Source organism: Netta rufina (genome assembly GCF_964035555.1).
Source record: "Netta rufina genome assembly, chromosome: 3".
NCBI lineage: Eukaryota > Metazoa > Chordata > Aves > Anseriformes > Anatidae > Netta > Netta rufina.
The window spans coordinates 90697615-90713642 of NC_140125.1; the positions used below are offsets into that span (position 1 = coordinate 90697615).

At 36.2% G+C, this 16028-nt stretch overlaps 1 protein-coding gene across 6 annotated transcripts in view; it reads right to left on the bottom strand.

The window, feature by feature from the left end:
* The window catches only part of COL19A1 (collagen type XIX alpha 1 chain), a 202462-nt gene that overhangs the window by 106520 nt on the left and 79914 nt on the right, over positions 1-16028 (bottom strand). For all 6 annotated transcript variants that reach the window (XM_084284378.1, XM_084284379.1, XM_084284377.1 and 3 more), the window contains one exon: positions 2218-2271. In XM_084284378.1, coding sequence (XP_084140504.1) covers positions 2218-2271 — 54 coding nt within the window. The remainder of the gene's footprint in view (positions 1-2217; positions 2272-16028) is intronic.

The window sequence follows — 16028 nt, forward strand, 5'->3', positions numbered from 1 at the left end:
AGAAAAATAAATGGAATTTTTTTCTGTGACACCTTGTTTCCTGATTTTGGTTAAAATAAATTTGCATATGTTTCTACCATTTGTGCAAGACAAAATGTTCAGTCATCATTTTCAAGTTCTTCATTTGTGAGTACAGAAACCCTCACTCCCCAGCCAGAGAGACAACAGCTGCCAACAGCCGATACCACCAGCTTTGAGAGTTTTCAGGCTTTCTTTATACAGCACTGCAGATTACACCATATAAACAGATTAACTTGATTATTTTGGAAATATCAGATGTTACATTTCTGTATGCGGAATGGGTTTGAGAGACACTGATAGCAACCAAGAGTCAATGATACACAGTCCTTTAAATTTAAACTTAATGACTGGCATCTCCATACACTCTGATAACTGAATCCAAAGCATTTTATTTGTGTTGTTAAAAAGGAATTATGTGTGGATTCAAACAAAATGGTGTTATATTGCCTTGTGCAATTCTACTTCAAAAATATTTTAAAGACAGTTCCCATGATGATAATCCACCACTTTTTTTGACACACTACAACAGTTCACTAAACTTTCCGAATTATAAAGGTTTGATATTTTACACGTTCAATGCCACAATGTCAAATATGTTCTAGAGTTCACCAGATACTTGGTATACCTTACTCATCCTAAAAGATTTATGGAACAAGATCCCATGTAGTAAAGGAGATCGTGTAAGACCAACACAGAAATGTCCCCAGAGCTATGGAAAGAAACACAGATGTGTTTTTCCATGCTGTCAGCATATATGTATGCCTGACAGAAGTATATGGTTCACCTTTACAGACAGGCAGGCTACAAGAGAATACCTCTTTGAATACCTAAACACAGTTTCAGCTCAGTACATAGTACATGTTTTCACATGAAGGATATCCACTATTCACTGAAAATAGTCTGATTCATCTAGCATTAAACTAGGGAAAACATATTTTTATGGCTACAGTGTGTGGAAAAAGCCAGGTGACAAAAAGGGTGATGATCTAGTAGGCTGTTTTAAAAACTTTAAACTGTATATATAGCTCAGTGCAAATAACCACATGCATTGCCTGTGTTCTTAGTAAGCACAGCTAGGCTGTCATAGTATTTTGGTGTGGAAAGTTGAACCTTTCACTCTTTTGGTAATGTTGCTGAAAAGCATTTTTTATGCCTTTTTTTTTTTTTTTTTTTTTTTTCCCCAAATCCTGTATCTCATTGTTGGCTAGAATTCCATCATAATGCCAGACATTCCCCAAAGAATATAGACAGACAAGTTCAATCCTTCTGTGAGATGCTCTCTGTGTTCAGTTGTGATGTTTTTGCAATTGGGAAGCCAACAGTACCCTTCATTATCAAAACTTAAACCCAGGCTGACCTCCAGTTAAGGTCAAGGAGGAGACAGGAGGGGAAGAGGGGGATAAAGAAAATTGATAGCTTGATTTTTATTTTTAAATCTTGCTGTTCAGAACATGCTGGTTTGCTATTTCAGTACTACATTGACAAACCTCTGATTTTCTGTCCTCTTATTTTAATATATTTGGAATAAATACAAAAATAAAGCAGGCAGAAGTAACGGTTATCACTGGGCACGTCTATAGTGTTAGCTCAAGTTCAAGCTTGGATGTGAACTCAATGACCAGGAGTATCTTTTTTTTTTTTAACTTAGATTCAAACCACAGCTCAAATATGAACCAGATCAATTAACTAAATAGTGGGTGAAATCTATCAGAGAATATAAGTGAAATTTTAAGTCAAATTATCTATTGCATGAGCCACATGGCACAGTGAATGACCCATTGCACTCACCCAGGAATGGTTAACAGTCTTTGCACTTGTTTTTCTTTTTCAGCAATCAAGGCCCCAGGCCTAGCTTTACCTTGCCTCCAGAAATGTCCTCTTTTCTCATCAATCCTATGTTGCTTTAATATCCATGCCTTATCTCATGAACTCAGCTTATCTCATGAACTCTAAGCAGATTTATCATGGAACCTTCCATATCCTTACCGACACCTTTCCCATAAAATGTTAAGGCCTAAGACCTCGTATCTCAACTGAATGCACCTCTTTTTCTTGTGCACCATCTTGTGAATGTTAACTCTCCAGGCATATACATTTTCTAAATCCGTCACTCTCCTTACACAAAGTCTGAAATTCATTGTTTGCCTATCCCCCTAAAAGTTTTCAACTTGATTCTTTTAGTATCATTCAGTTTACCTCTCTTCCATGAATGCCTTCTGCTCCTGGTTCTCCTTTATCTCCTTTTTCACCCTAAAAGAATGAATATTTATTTAATTACATTTTCAAGATAAATACTAAACCATGACACTTTTTTGACAGGAAAAGTATTTGAAGATTCTGGTCCATCCTACATGCAGTGCTACAAATGCATTGCTGACTGCACAAGCTAAATTATTTCTTACATTCCAAAAGAAATTCTTTCCAAATAAATGACCCTGCAAAAAGGTCTAGCACCAAGAGCTAAAGAATTTTATAATTCACAGTGCTACTGAACATCCATAAAGACTCACCACAGAAAAATATTCTTAATTCTCACAGTGCTCTGAGAACAATATGGTCAAACAGAAATTTACAGTGAGGGACAATTAATGGCTTTCATTTTGGTACCACTTTTTAACGAACATTGTTCTGAAAATTATTTATTACAAAGATGAATATAAGTGACATATCTAATCTATGAATCAAAAGGAAAAAAAAATGGCAGGAAGGATTCTTAGAATCAACGACACAGGCTGGTTCCTGGGCTTCCTTATGAAACACTGACAATAAAACATAACATTCTTTGTAAGATACAAAAAAGGATTCAGTTCCGTACTATCTCTATGTACCATACGATCCTAGTTAATATAGATTTCATCAGAAGTTATCAAAATCTGCTTAAAAAGACAACTTAAGGGAGAATGCCAAAACCAACAGGTCTCATCTGTGTCACTAGGCTGAACTTTACCAAATTACAAAAAAAACAAAAAACACATCATTTTGATAAAAGCCTGAAGACTGACTTTAGTAAAGTCCAAGCTCTTCATTATTAACCAAAGAAAGGCAACAGCCCCACACTGAATTTCAATTATCTCCAGTGGACTACATATGTTTGAGGAGAACCTATTCATTATGTCAGCATAATCTTCATAATTCTGTTAGGTAAATGGTACTGAACTGAGATCATTCAGCTAATTCCATTTGTGACACAACCCTGATTCAAAGCTATTTCTCCAGTGGCAATGACAGAGGGCATTTCATCTAATAATCAGTTTTGCAAAATGAGTTTGCATGAGCTTTCTCAAACAACTGAAGCCTACTAACAAATTAGCAACGACAAACTGTGAATTTAATAATCCCATGCAAAAGATGTCTGCAGTAGTTCTTTGTTCTCATTTCAATACATCTTGTTGATAACAAACCTAATGCTGTGCATTAGTTTGAATGGTCCTGCTAAGGTTTTTCCTCAAGTATTGCCTTTTTTGTCTGTCAATAACACCAAACTTTAAACATGATCTATCAACGCATCCACTGGATAAAAAGTTTAAAGGACGCCAAATTGTTACAGGATTTTAACACTGGTTATTTTAGTATGTTTAATCTATCAAGTTCTCTTTGTTCTCTTATTCTATGGTTGATATAGTAATCGTCTTATTGTCTTACACTAACAGTTTAAAACATAACAGTTGAAGTTCCAGATTTATTCTTTTTTTTTTTTTTTTTTTTATATATATATATAGCTGAATTTTAAACATTTTAGTTTTCATCACTGTGACACACTGGACATTCAACACTGTTTTCATTATCTTTCAGCTGGTATTAAGTCACATTGCTACAGCCTTGCAGTATCTACAAAGGTACAGTCATTTATTTACCATAATAACTCCTTATTTTAATGTATTTCTAGGAGATTTAAGAAACATTCCAATTTATCGAGCTGTCTTCTATGGTTTATCTGTTTATGTACTTTAAGAGAAAATTGCATAAATATCTACAGTTCTGATTCAGAAGCAGCAGTAACTTGTAAATTCCTTAACATATACATGGAAACCTTAGATAAAAGTATCTTGTGATAATTTGTCATCCTACACATACATTTACATTAAAAAAAATGCATTTTTTAAGCCTAAAACACAAGAAGACCCTCCCCTCACCTTTGCAATATGCATTGATGTTAGATTAGCAGCACATGTGTTAGAGATCCTGCCTTCTTCTTCTTCAGCAGCCAGACAGTAACTTTAAAGCATTGGCAAATGGTTCTAGATACATACAAGTGTAGTTGGTGAATGCAAGGAATAAATAAAAACTCCCTTCCTTATGATTTACAAGATGCTGAGATTTAAAATGTTTGTCAGACAAAATGATAAAAAGCACCCTCTGCTAATGAGCCCCAGACCTCTGCAGAATCCCAAGAGCCCCAGGCTTTCTGCCATGTATGCCATTTTACTATGAACCTATTCTGATTTTTTTAATAGACTAAATTATTTGTACTTGCCAAGCCTATTGTGCACAACGTTCGTGTCCTCTGTGAAGCAAGAATTCAAATCAAACAGAGGTCCAATTCTTACAATTTATTTTTCTGTGAACTGAGCCAAGCCATGCTCATTTCTGCCTTTGTGGAGTGCACTATGCTGCATAATTAACAGCTTCAAACATAGCCAATTTGCAGAACTGCTGAAGCCACTCTGCAGTGTAGATGAGGCTCTTAATAATCAACATTGTGTGTTACCTCATAGATTAACAAAAGAGAAAACAGAGAAAAAAAAAAAACATGTTAATGCCATTTTCTGTCTCATGTTCCTGCCTGCTGATACTAAACTCAGATGAGACGATTAAAGACTATTTGGGAAGTAACTGGATGACAAAACTCTGGAAGTGCCATTACTTGTTTATTAGTTAACTAAAACTAATCCAATATAACACTGAATTCTTTGCATTCCTTTGGGTGTATTCTGCTTTTAATTGCTCCAGTGGAACAAGCTGATGGGGTTGCTGCAGTAGGTGCTAGGAGGGATTCAGTCTTGTGTACGTAATACTGGATACACTGCAGTCAGTGGCAACATTCTCTAATTAGAGCTGGAGGCTTGCTCAGGGTCTCTGCAAGACTTCAGTACCAGCCTTAAGTCACTTGGCAACTTTAAGGCTGCCTAATTTTCCTTGCATACTATTTACTCCTTATTATAAAGACAAAATAATGTATAAAAATATAATGTATAAAAATAATGTATAAAATAATTTGTTAATAAAATACATTTATATCTAAAAAATTACCTAAAAAGGTAAAGTTTATTTTGTGGTGCTGCTCTGTTAATAATACTAATTCTGAACCCCTGATATCCTTTGTACCAAGCACTTTTAAAGTACCATTGTTCACAACAGCAAAAATATTCTCCACACTATGCAAGATAAATACCTTGTAATTCTCAGCCTCTGAAATCCTGTGATTTTACCCTACACAATCTTTAAGATAATTATATTTGTTTAAAAAAAATGTTCTGGGTTTTGCTACAGATCTGTCTCAGAAGAATGCTCTATTTGAATTTTGTGTGCTTGCAACCATTTCTCCACAGTTCCCTATAAACTGGATCTAGCTAATAGTAATGCTTCTTGATTTTTTCTAAATAAATTATGAATTTAACGAATCAGGATCTTCAGCTCAAAAAAGAAAGGCCATATGGGTCTTTCTCTTTTTGCTGATATAATTCTGGAAAGCTGGGGCTATGAAGGGCTCCATCCCATAACGTTCTTATTGTCTGACACATAAGCTTTCTACAAAAGGTGGGATAACATATGACAGGAAAAGAGTGGTACTTGAGGAGAAGCACCTCCGGTCTGCTGAAACACAATACCATTTAGAAGGAGTAGTAATGAAATCAGAGTAATGATCCTGTCTTCATTCAGACTGGGAGGAACCGTGCAAGGAAATAGAAAAGTCACATAAGTGGCTTATTTCCAAACAGGCTCGAACCCACGTAAGATTGCTACCTAAGCAGAGTCAGAAAGAGACACTGCAGAAATACACTTTCTTATAAAATAAAATCAACAATGATGACCTGGAATGATGTCACTGTGAGCTCCTTATCTTCCCAAACCCACTTATTTAGGACACTCAGACTCAGCATGAAAGCAGGTGATCACAACACTTCATAGGCATCAGCAATTCAGAGAGTGGAGCAGCTACACTTATCAAGAAACCATGACCAAAACATTTCTGATTCAAAACTGTGCCATCACTGTCTAGTGAGAGAGCCATAAACAACAGGTGCTGTGCCTGGCCAAGCTGGATAACGTGTCAGGAGAAAGATCTTTCCTTCCTGCTTCACTTATGTAGACTGAGCAATACTGAAGAAGTACATAGGGGATAACTACTATTTGGTGTCATGCAGTACATTTCTGAGCAAGCTCCAGGAGAAGCTATATAAAGGCAAACTACCACCTCAGTTGAGTCCAAAATCTTAGGCACAGAATGACTTGAAGCCAAGCCAATCCATGGATCCAAAACTGCACTGATGAATCGTCTCTCCCTGTCAACAGGAATGAGGCAGTCATCTATTTTTATTCATTGTAGAAAAAACTCAAAATAAAAAATGATCTCAATCAATAAGAACAGCCATTAAAAAATTAAAAAAATTAAGTTCAACAAATATTGCGATGTAGTGCTCTTGGGTTGGAGAAATCAAATTCACAAATAAGAAATAATTTGTGCATCACTGGTGCAGAAGAGGATATGAGGACTATCACAGATCATACAGTGAGTGTGAGTCTGTAACACAAAGCTATTTTCAAAAGGCCAAGCTTCATTTTAGGATGAGCCAAATGCAAATTGAAAAAAAAAAAAAAAAACAACAACAAAACACGTAATTATTCTTGTTTACTTGTCACTACTTGTCACTGATCAGAATAATGAAGGATGGTGTCTATAGTTCTGGGCACTGTGCTGTTCATGGAACACAGCCAACTTTCAGGTACCCACTCTTCTCCAATTCAGAATGGTAGAAAGTTTGGAAATAAAAGCTATGAGGGAAGAGTGAACACAGGACGTGCTGATGGCCTATAGAATTATGACATCCTTGAGAACTAAACCTTCAGAAAACGCCAAATCGTTTTAATTAAAACATCTAGAAAATGCTACAGGACGCGTAACAATGAGACCTTACTGAAAACACAGCTGAATAATCTTTTGATCTCTTAATGTGTTCCTCAGAGACCTCTGAATCTCACTTCGGTCCTTATCTTCAACATAACACTAGCTGGTGAAAATCTAAAAGACTTCCTAAAGTTCCTTGGTGAGGACCAAAGCTATTAGTTGAGATTATCAATGAAACACTGAAAGACATTAAATAATATTTAAACAAACAAACAAACAAAAAACTATGTAGAATACTACATGGCATACGTTTCCTCTTAATAGACCTATCAGAGTAAAAGACATAATGACACAACCCCAGCCTTTTGGATGACAGATCTTAACCTGCATAAGAAGAAAAATGACTGAGATTTTAGATGAATTATGCTTTTTATATTTATTTATACCAGACTAACCACAATCTAACACATAGCTTTGTTTTCAATCATAAATGCCCCAAACTAACTCTGCTCAGGCTCAAGATGCTCACACTAGCTTTGTGTTTTGCCAAGAGAAATTTAGATGTTGTAGGTTGAAAACTTTGCTCTGCGTGATATCATTGCTTGTCTGCCACTGCCATTTAACTTTTTTTTTTCTTTAAATCTTTAAATGTCAATGAGAAAATTTTCAAAGTCAAAGAGAAAAAAATATCACAAAACCAACACCCCAACCTCTACCTTTTTGGTATAGTTATTTGATCACATATTCTCAGGTTTTAATTTTGGGTTAGAAATTTTTCATTCAACTTTTATTCATAAAAATACGCCAATAGGTAAATCATCATTTTTTATATTATTTACTTTTTTGTTAATCAATCAAGTCTGGTTGTTCTGCAAGAACCCATATTTTGTCTTAAATCTTGTATTGTATCTTTCAGAAGAGATAAATGGTCTGCTCTGCTTTTGGGTTGTGTCTAGTAAAATGGAATCATAACACTTCTTTTGGACTTCAACAAATATTTGCACTTTTACAGAATTTTGCTCTTGTAGTACTCTCAAACAAAACTTAATAGTTGAATTTGGCTCCAAGCTGCTAACACCAAATTATACAATATTTTTGATTTTTAGTGTCTTGTGTATCTACCAATAGATTAAAAACTAAAAAGAAAAATCCGCCTGATTTAATGAGCACTCTATTTTTTCCTTTCTTAAGTAAATATTACAAATGCATTTGACTTTCAGCTGCAATTGTTTAAAGCTCTATCTGCCTTTTAGTGGGGAGGTTTCTGTTTATACTGGCTTAGCCTTAGTGTTGAATGAAGATTTTTCCGTAGGAGGCATAAACTAGTTTCTTTTCAAGGCTTGTCTCCTAAGGAACCTAAACCAATCTGTTCTTGTCAGTAGTTGACAAATAGTATTGCTTTCACAGAACACAGTATTTTTTAGACACCCATACTTTCATGGTTTTGGCAGAGTACTGCTATTGTTATTTAGACTCTGAAAGATGTTCTGCAGATGGTTACAGCCATGTCAAGTGTTTGCACAAGTTGATGGACTGCTACGTCTATTCTGGAAAGGCTGCATCTTCAGCTCTATTTCTACCACATGACAACAGAAATAATGGCATTTGCTCTAGCTGTGACTATTTCTGAACTGCATTCATCAGGCCCACACAGGTGGCACTATCATTTACCTCCATTTTCTTAGGGTACAGCAAAGTCTTGTGGCTTTTTTTTTTTTTTTTTCTCTAAATTGGTTGGAAACAGAAGTGCTGAAGTACTAACAGGCCAACTCCTGTTCTTACCCCTGCCATCAGAGTGGTTCCAAAGAGTGTTTAACAATACGGTGATAGGTGCTTTATAGCTTTATATAAATAAATGAATATATATATATGTATATAAAATATACAATATTTTATATATATATATATATATATATATATATATATATATATATATATATATAAGACTTAGGGTACATAGAATTACAAACTTTAGACCAGGAGCTCCTTGGAGTTTCAATAAAGTTCTCATAGACCTGATAAAATCTAAAGGTGTGATATATTCAGTCTTCTGATGAATATTCATCTGAGAAGGAGGTTTGATTTGTGTTCTAAGTATGCATACCTTGCTCATACTTTACTAAGGGCAATTCAAAACACGGCTATAGAAGTAAGGGATGGCTGTCTTTTGCACAAAACATAGTAATTACAGCTTTCATGCAAGAATTTTTCTCCCTTTCTAGGTGAATCGAAATCCACAGCTTCCACTTCACTGGCAACTGTCCATTATAACCAGCCCATAGGATACTGAGCTTGCAAACAATTACCATCTTTCTGTTCTAGCTGGGCAACATTGCAGTAAAGTGTGTAGAATAAATACAACAGAGAATGTTCTGTAGCCTGTTGCAAGAGGGAGGCATCTTTAGAAAAAGCATCCTGGGAAATTTGATCTCTGTCTGCCAGATGGCTATTGACAACAGGAGCAAGTTTAAGTTAACACTAGCCTTCTGTAAGTACGTACAACTCATATAAGGGCACAGGTCAAATTCCTTCTGTATCTCTTTTTGCACAATATATACTGGCCACACCATACCCTTCCCTCCCCCAGAGACATCTAAGACAACTGACTCTCCACTTACTGTCACAGAATCTCTGAGCTTTACAGTAAATTAGCTGCTCTTCTAAGCTAGCTTCTTCAATTTCTTAAACTAAACATTTAGGACACACAAAAAGTAGAGGCATAAAGCTGCTAATGGAGTTAACTACATCAGGCACATACTTCTGTACAATTTACCATTCTTTAGCTTTTGTGTGTATCACTGATAACAGCCTTAATATCACAGAGTCACAGAACAGCTTGGGTTGGAAGAGACCTTAAAGATCACCCAGTTCTACCCCCACTGCCATGGGACACCTGCCATTAGACCAGGTTGCTCAAAGCCCCATCCAGCCTGGCCTTGAACGCCTCCAGGGATGGGGCATCCACAGCTTCTCTAGACAACCTGTTGCTTGGACTTGCATGCTGCCTAGGTCAGGTCTTCAAAATAGGTATTTTCTAGTTCTGTCTACATTAGCAAACAGCATGGCATGACAGAAGAGGATCTATGAAGCAACTGATGCAGAGAACCAGATTTTCACATTGTACATGTTTTGTGGAACCTATTCTAAACCTACTTTGGAGTAGCTTTAGTCTGTTTTCATGAACTCAACATCTATTTGCAATTGCAGCACCTTAAGCTTGTTCTTGGAGTATATCTTTCTGTTTCGCTTCATCCAAAAGTAATCACACTGATTTGATTCAGCCCCAAAAGTCATCTCTAGTACTGTAGTACCTTCTGGTCATAAAAATTTGTCTATAATTCTGAAATACTTTGGTTGCTGAAGAAAAGCTAGACAGCAGTCTGAAGAAACAGAACCTGATGAGATATAAACCAGTAAATAGGAACTCTTTGGGGGCCAAAAGAGTTCCCTGACTCATTTGCTTTACTAGGTGTCACACCAACAGTTGCAATAGCACTGCACAGTGACATTGGGGACAGGAAGAAGCAGCTGGAAAAGAAGAGACAAAGAAAGAAATGGTTCTTCTCATTGACAATATTGCCTTAACAAATATCATCTCTTGCTAAAGGGGGAAATAAATGCTTTGGAGATTTCAATGCAGTCGTTAAACATATACGTTGCTGACTTTTCAGTAGTCACACCCACTTCTGTCCTTACAGGTTTTTGTTTCATCTTTCATTGCTCTCTGTTCATGAATTCTGATCTGTATCCTAGTTGTAAAAACCACTAAAACCACTCTAATGTGACAACTGCTCACCCAAGATTACAAGTCTGATTTGGACTTAGGGAGCCCACTGACTTAAATTGACACAGGTATTTCATCTGCAAATTTTCTTCATAGTATTCATACTTACTGTAGAAATATCACTTAAAAAAAAAAAAAAAAAAAAAAGAAAAAAAAAAAGAGCCTAAACTCTAAACTTAAAAAAAAAAATTATAAGGCCACACAGGCTTACAAGTGATTTATGCTAAATAATGTTTTCAGATATGATGGTCACTAATATTGCATTAATACTGTATTTTGCTGTATTATCCTATTGCCTCTTCTCATTAGATACCCGTCAGTACTCTCCTTTTCCAAAAAGGATAATCCTCTGCAACAGTGCATACATCATCATCTCACTGATAGTAGCAGCTGCAGTAATCTGACAGCCTCCTTCTGCAGAGCCCTGCCAGCTCATTCTTGCGGTGTATCTTTGCTCAGCAGTTCCCAAGAACTGCCTCCAGTTTGAGAGAAAGGAGGCTCGCCTGTCACTAGTGTTATTTAGTCCACTATGTTAAAGTAATACACTGCAGCTGCCAACAGGGATTCGATTGTGCTTACTCTCTGTTGCTGTAATGCCTCCTTCTTGCTGAGCCTCCTTTCTATCTTAAAGTTCTTGGTAAAAAAGGCATTTCCGATAATAACTGCACAGCACACTATTCAATCAAAATAATTAAGTCAGAAATGATTCAATTTAGAAATCTTTTAGTATGGTACTAAATATTTTCATGCTTGTATTATGTTGAATTTCCTAAAAGGGGATAAGTTAGGATAACTTACTTATTTAAATAAACATATAAATACAAATGTAAACGTACAAGCTTGTTACTGTAAATGTGCACATGCAATCAGAAATTAAGAAAATACACGTGCTCAAAGCTAAATTAATCACCAGATCTGAGATTGAGAAGAAATACCCCACCTAATACCCTACCTAGATTATGCTGTCAGAGAATATGAAAATATGAAACTACTTTAATTTTCTATCTGGGCTAACTGACCAGACCAATATCATGTGAACTTACCTACAACGTATGAGATTTATAAGGAACCAAAGTATTCAAGGTATGCTACACTTCCTGCAAAGCTTCCCACAGCATTTCCAGTTAAAAACAACCCTGCAAAGGTATTAGTGAAGTGTACACAGTTTTTACAAAAGTAAAATTGGGAAAAAGACGAACAAATACACATACATGTATGTGTGGGTGCTTGCACAACAGGAAAGTTAAGTTGCAAGCCGGAAAAAGGGTAAGAGAGAAGGCACAGATAATCAAGAACATACAGAGTAATAAAAATAGCTACCAGACTAAAAAAGAAATTCAAAAACAGTGTTATGAAAATAAGTTTGAACAAAATGACTGGATGTTGAACTTCAGTCAGACCTATTTCGCTGAGACTATTTTGGGGAAACACACACATGATGGGCTCTTTCCAGGACTCTCTTTAATCCAACTAAAGTCACATTTAGTTTTTAAAAAAAATTACATTCTGGCATTTCTTCTCTTTGGACTCAGCAATATATATTTTTTTTCTTTTTTTAAATTCAGACTGTTAAATTTAATAAATACTAAGCAAAATACTTCGTTATAATGTGCTATAAGGCTTTTCACCAAAGATGATTTGCAGAGTCAGAAGGGAAGATATTTTAATTCACGGCAATAAGCTTTATCACTTGAACTAACAAAATAGCTGAAGTAAATGCTCTTTTCTGGTGAACCAATAATATAGGCTGAGCACGAGACACATTCCATCCATCACAGAACACAAACAGTTTACTAGCCAAGCTGATGAAAAACAGGGAAACCATAAATTCTGTATTCTACTTTTGACTCCGAAATGGATTGAGATTTACTTCTTACAGACTAGATCCAGGCATGGACCTGCTGGAATGGCAGAGCACTCAAAATGGAAGAGGTAGGGTGTTCTTCCAATAAAGAAGTCCCACTTTAACACTGATATACTCGCTGAATTATTCCTCATGAATTATTCTCCATCTCTTCCATCTCCCTCAGAAATGCACTCACACCATCCATTCTTCCTGTTTTCCCCAGGCACCCACTCAATCTCCATGCCCATCTCTACCCTATCTTCCATACAAAGGTGACCCGACTGTAGCATTCATCTCACTGGTGCCATACTACCCTGAGTTCTTAAGTAGAAACTAGGACCTCAACGTGTCTACACAAAGCAAAGATGATGCTGTGCTCTCTACTACTGCTGGTGAATATTTCTTTGCTCCTCCAGAATACTTTCCCAATGCTAAATATGCACCACTCCATATAGGTAAAGTTGTTCCATTGATTTCAAATTAATTACCATTTATCAAAATTACAGTCAAAAAGGTTTACAGCCTTAGCTATTTCCAAGCTAGTGCATCTTTTCTACGCATCCAGAACTGTAATGGTACCCAGCCATCTATCTCTGGATATGTGCTCTGAGATCTGCAAGGCAGCACAGAGGTAACTATTACTAGGAGCACAGCCAAATGACCTGGCACTCTGCTTTTCCCATTACGTCTCAACAAAGTGCCCACTAAGGAAGCTACACTGCTTCTGCCACCCCAGCCAGCTCATTCAGAGCAGCCTTGGCTGCTTCTGCAGAGCACTGCATGTACCTTCTTGTACCCAGAGCTCTACATCTTGGCCTACTACATGAGAGACTTTCTACGTTGTGGAAGCAATGGGAATTTAGGGAATTTGAGGACCAAAGTTGCACTAAATATCTGCAAATGGCCATTTTTAGAGTTTAAGATTACACCAAACCTTGGCAGAGAGAAGTTGTACTGAAGAATAAAACTTTTCAATGCCAAAACTGCACCTGTCAAATATTACATCCTAATTCAAGGCAGAAAGCTTGACAGCTCACACCAGCATTTAGAAGTTGGCAAAGTCACTTCTCTCCTCCACTAATCTTGTTCTCAGCAAGACACAAACTGTTTGCACTCAAACCTCATAAAGCAAGCCATTTTGAGGTAGAGGGCTAGTATGCAGTACCTCAGGTGGAACTGTTAACATTTAGCAAATATTTAGCAGTGAAAAAAAGGTTCATAATGGAAGAAAGTATGCGACTTTATAGTTGGAATGCTCTTTTAAACCAATTATTTTCTTAATTGGATGTACTGGGAAGTGGAAATCTTCCATTATATGTATATATTTGTGAACAACACTTAACTTTCCTATGAAGCATACAAAGACTTTTCAGGATTAATACTTTAACTTTACGAATTATTATTTCAGGATTAATACTTTAACTTTACGAATTATGAAATCATGACTATGCCTAGTAAAAAGATGTTACACTTCTATTTGCATATTTGAGGCTTTTAAATGTGCAAAGATATATTTGAGCTCAGAAATTGGTTGTGTTTCAAGAGGTAAAAATCTGTTAACTAACAACGAACAAGTGTGTATGTTCTCAAGTTTCTCATCTACTCTTCTACCAAGAGTAAAATGATGAATGTAGGACCAACAACTCTCCTCTACTGCAGAATGCCACGAGAATAAAACAGAGGAAAGTGCATCAGCAGAGGGCTGAAGATTACCAGTTTTTGTATAGATATGTGACTTTTTATACTTGTACTTTGAGATAACCTCACTACTTATGAGAGCTATCCAAAATCAAAATGTCATATGAATCTATGTACTGAAGGAAGTTAAATGTCAGGAAATACTAGGAAGGCACAGTGAATGAAACAAAGAACTTCACTGTCATATTACATACATTGAAATCCTTGTCTCTAACATCTTAAAACCTTGCAACTGATCTATACAACATCCAGATAAAGCTACTAGGAAGATAAAATACAGATCAGTTGTCATAGGAGATAGGTATTTCTCAATTGGAAGAGACAGCTCAGGAATGCATGAGAGATGCTTATCAATTCCTGATTGATAAGTAAAGGGAGAAGAGGAATCTTCTAAAAGGAGAAATAGGGGACATTACATTAAATTAACAGGAAGCAATTTCCAAATAAACAAAAGGAAGTGGTTCTTCAAACATGAAGATAAACACCATAATTCCTCACCACAGGATACTGCAGATGCTTAAAGTTTACATGAATTTGAGGGGAAACTGTACACATTAATGGAAGAGAAGTCCATTGAAGACTACTAAATTCACTGAAACCGCATCTGGCTGAGAACACAGTCACAAATCATTGGAGGCTGAAAGAGTGCATGAGGAGAAGCACTGTACTTGCTTACTCTGTCCTTACGCTTTTCCCTAGGCACCACTTTTGGCTATCATTAGAAGCAGGATGCTGAGCTAGACGAACCTTTAATCTGACCAAATGGGCATTTGTAGGTAAATTAGACAGTGATATAGCTTGAGTCCTGGAACTTGGTCATCTATATCAATAAATTGATAGACCCTAGCTGTGAAGGTCTCTTGTAGATGTTTCAATGAGGCTAATAGCACTTCCCCATACAATTCCCAGGCACAGTTCAAAAGTTACCATAGGCTGTCAACTATTTTAAACAAGCACTTTTGATGAAGCCTGTTTGTTTCAAGGGCAAGTTAGTTAAGCAGTAGGAAGACAGACACATCAAGGCAAATGCCACAGAACTCCAGGATGAACCCTGGTAACATTTAGCTTACTGGGATAAATGCCAGTTAAGACTGCTTTTATTACAGGTAGGAACTTCTTGTAGGATTAAATGTGTGCTTTTCCTTTTCCCCTAAAACATAAGTGTACATGTTTCTCTGTGATGGTATGTAATATGCTTCGTAGTAAAAACAAATCCCAAATAAAAACACTCTCATGCCCTTTAACTGAGATGGCTGTCTTGCAAACAGCATTTAACCTCATAGGACTTTATGAAAAAGATAAATTGTTATTCACCATGTCATAGTAAAATAAAAATATATATATATATACATACAACCAAAGAAAAGAACTTTGGTTCCCATCAGCTTAAAAGGTGTGAATACATAACCAGATAGTTACAAGATGAGAGAGAGAAAACTTAACGCTTCGCTTCATAGCATTAAGAGACAAGTATGAAAAAACTCAGGTCATATTTGCATCCAACTGGTAAAGAACTCGGTCTTGACTGCTTGAAATAGGATTTAGAGGACTTCAGAAAATTACCTCAACACATTATTATTATTATTTTTTTAATTTCAAATAAAATATCTATT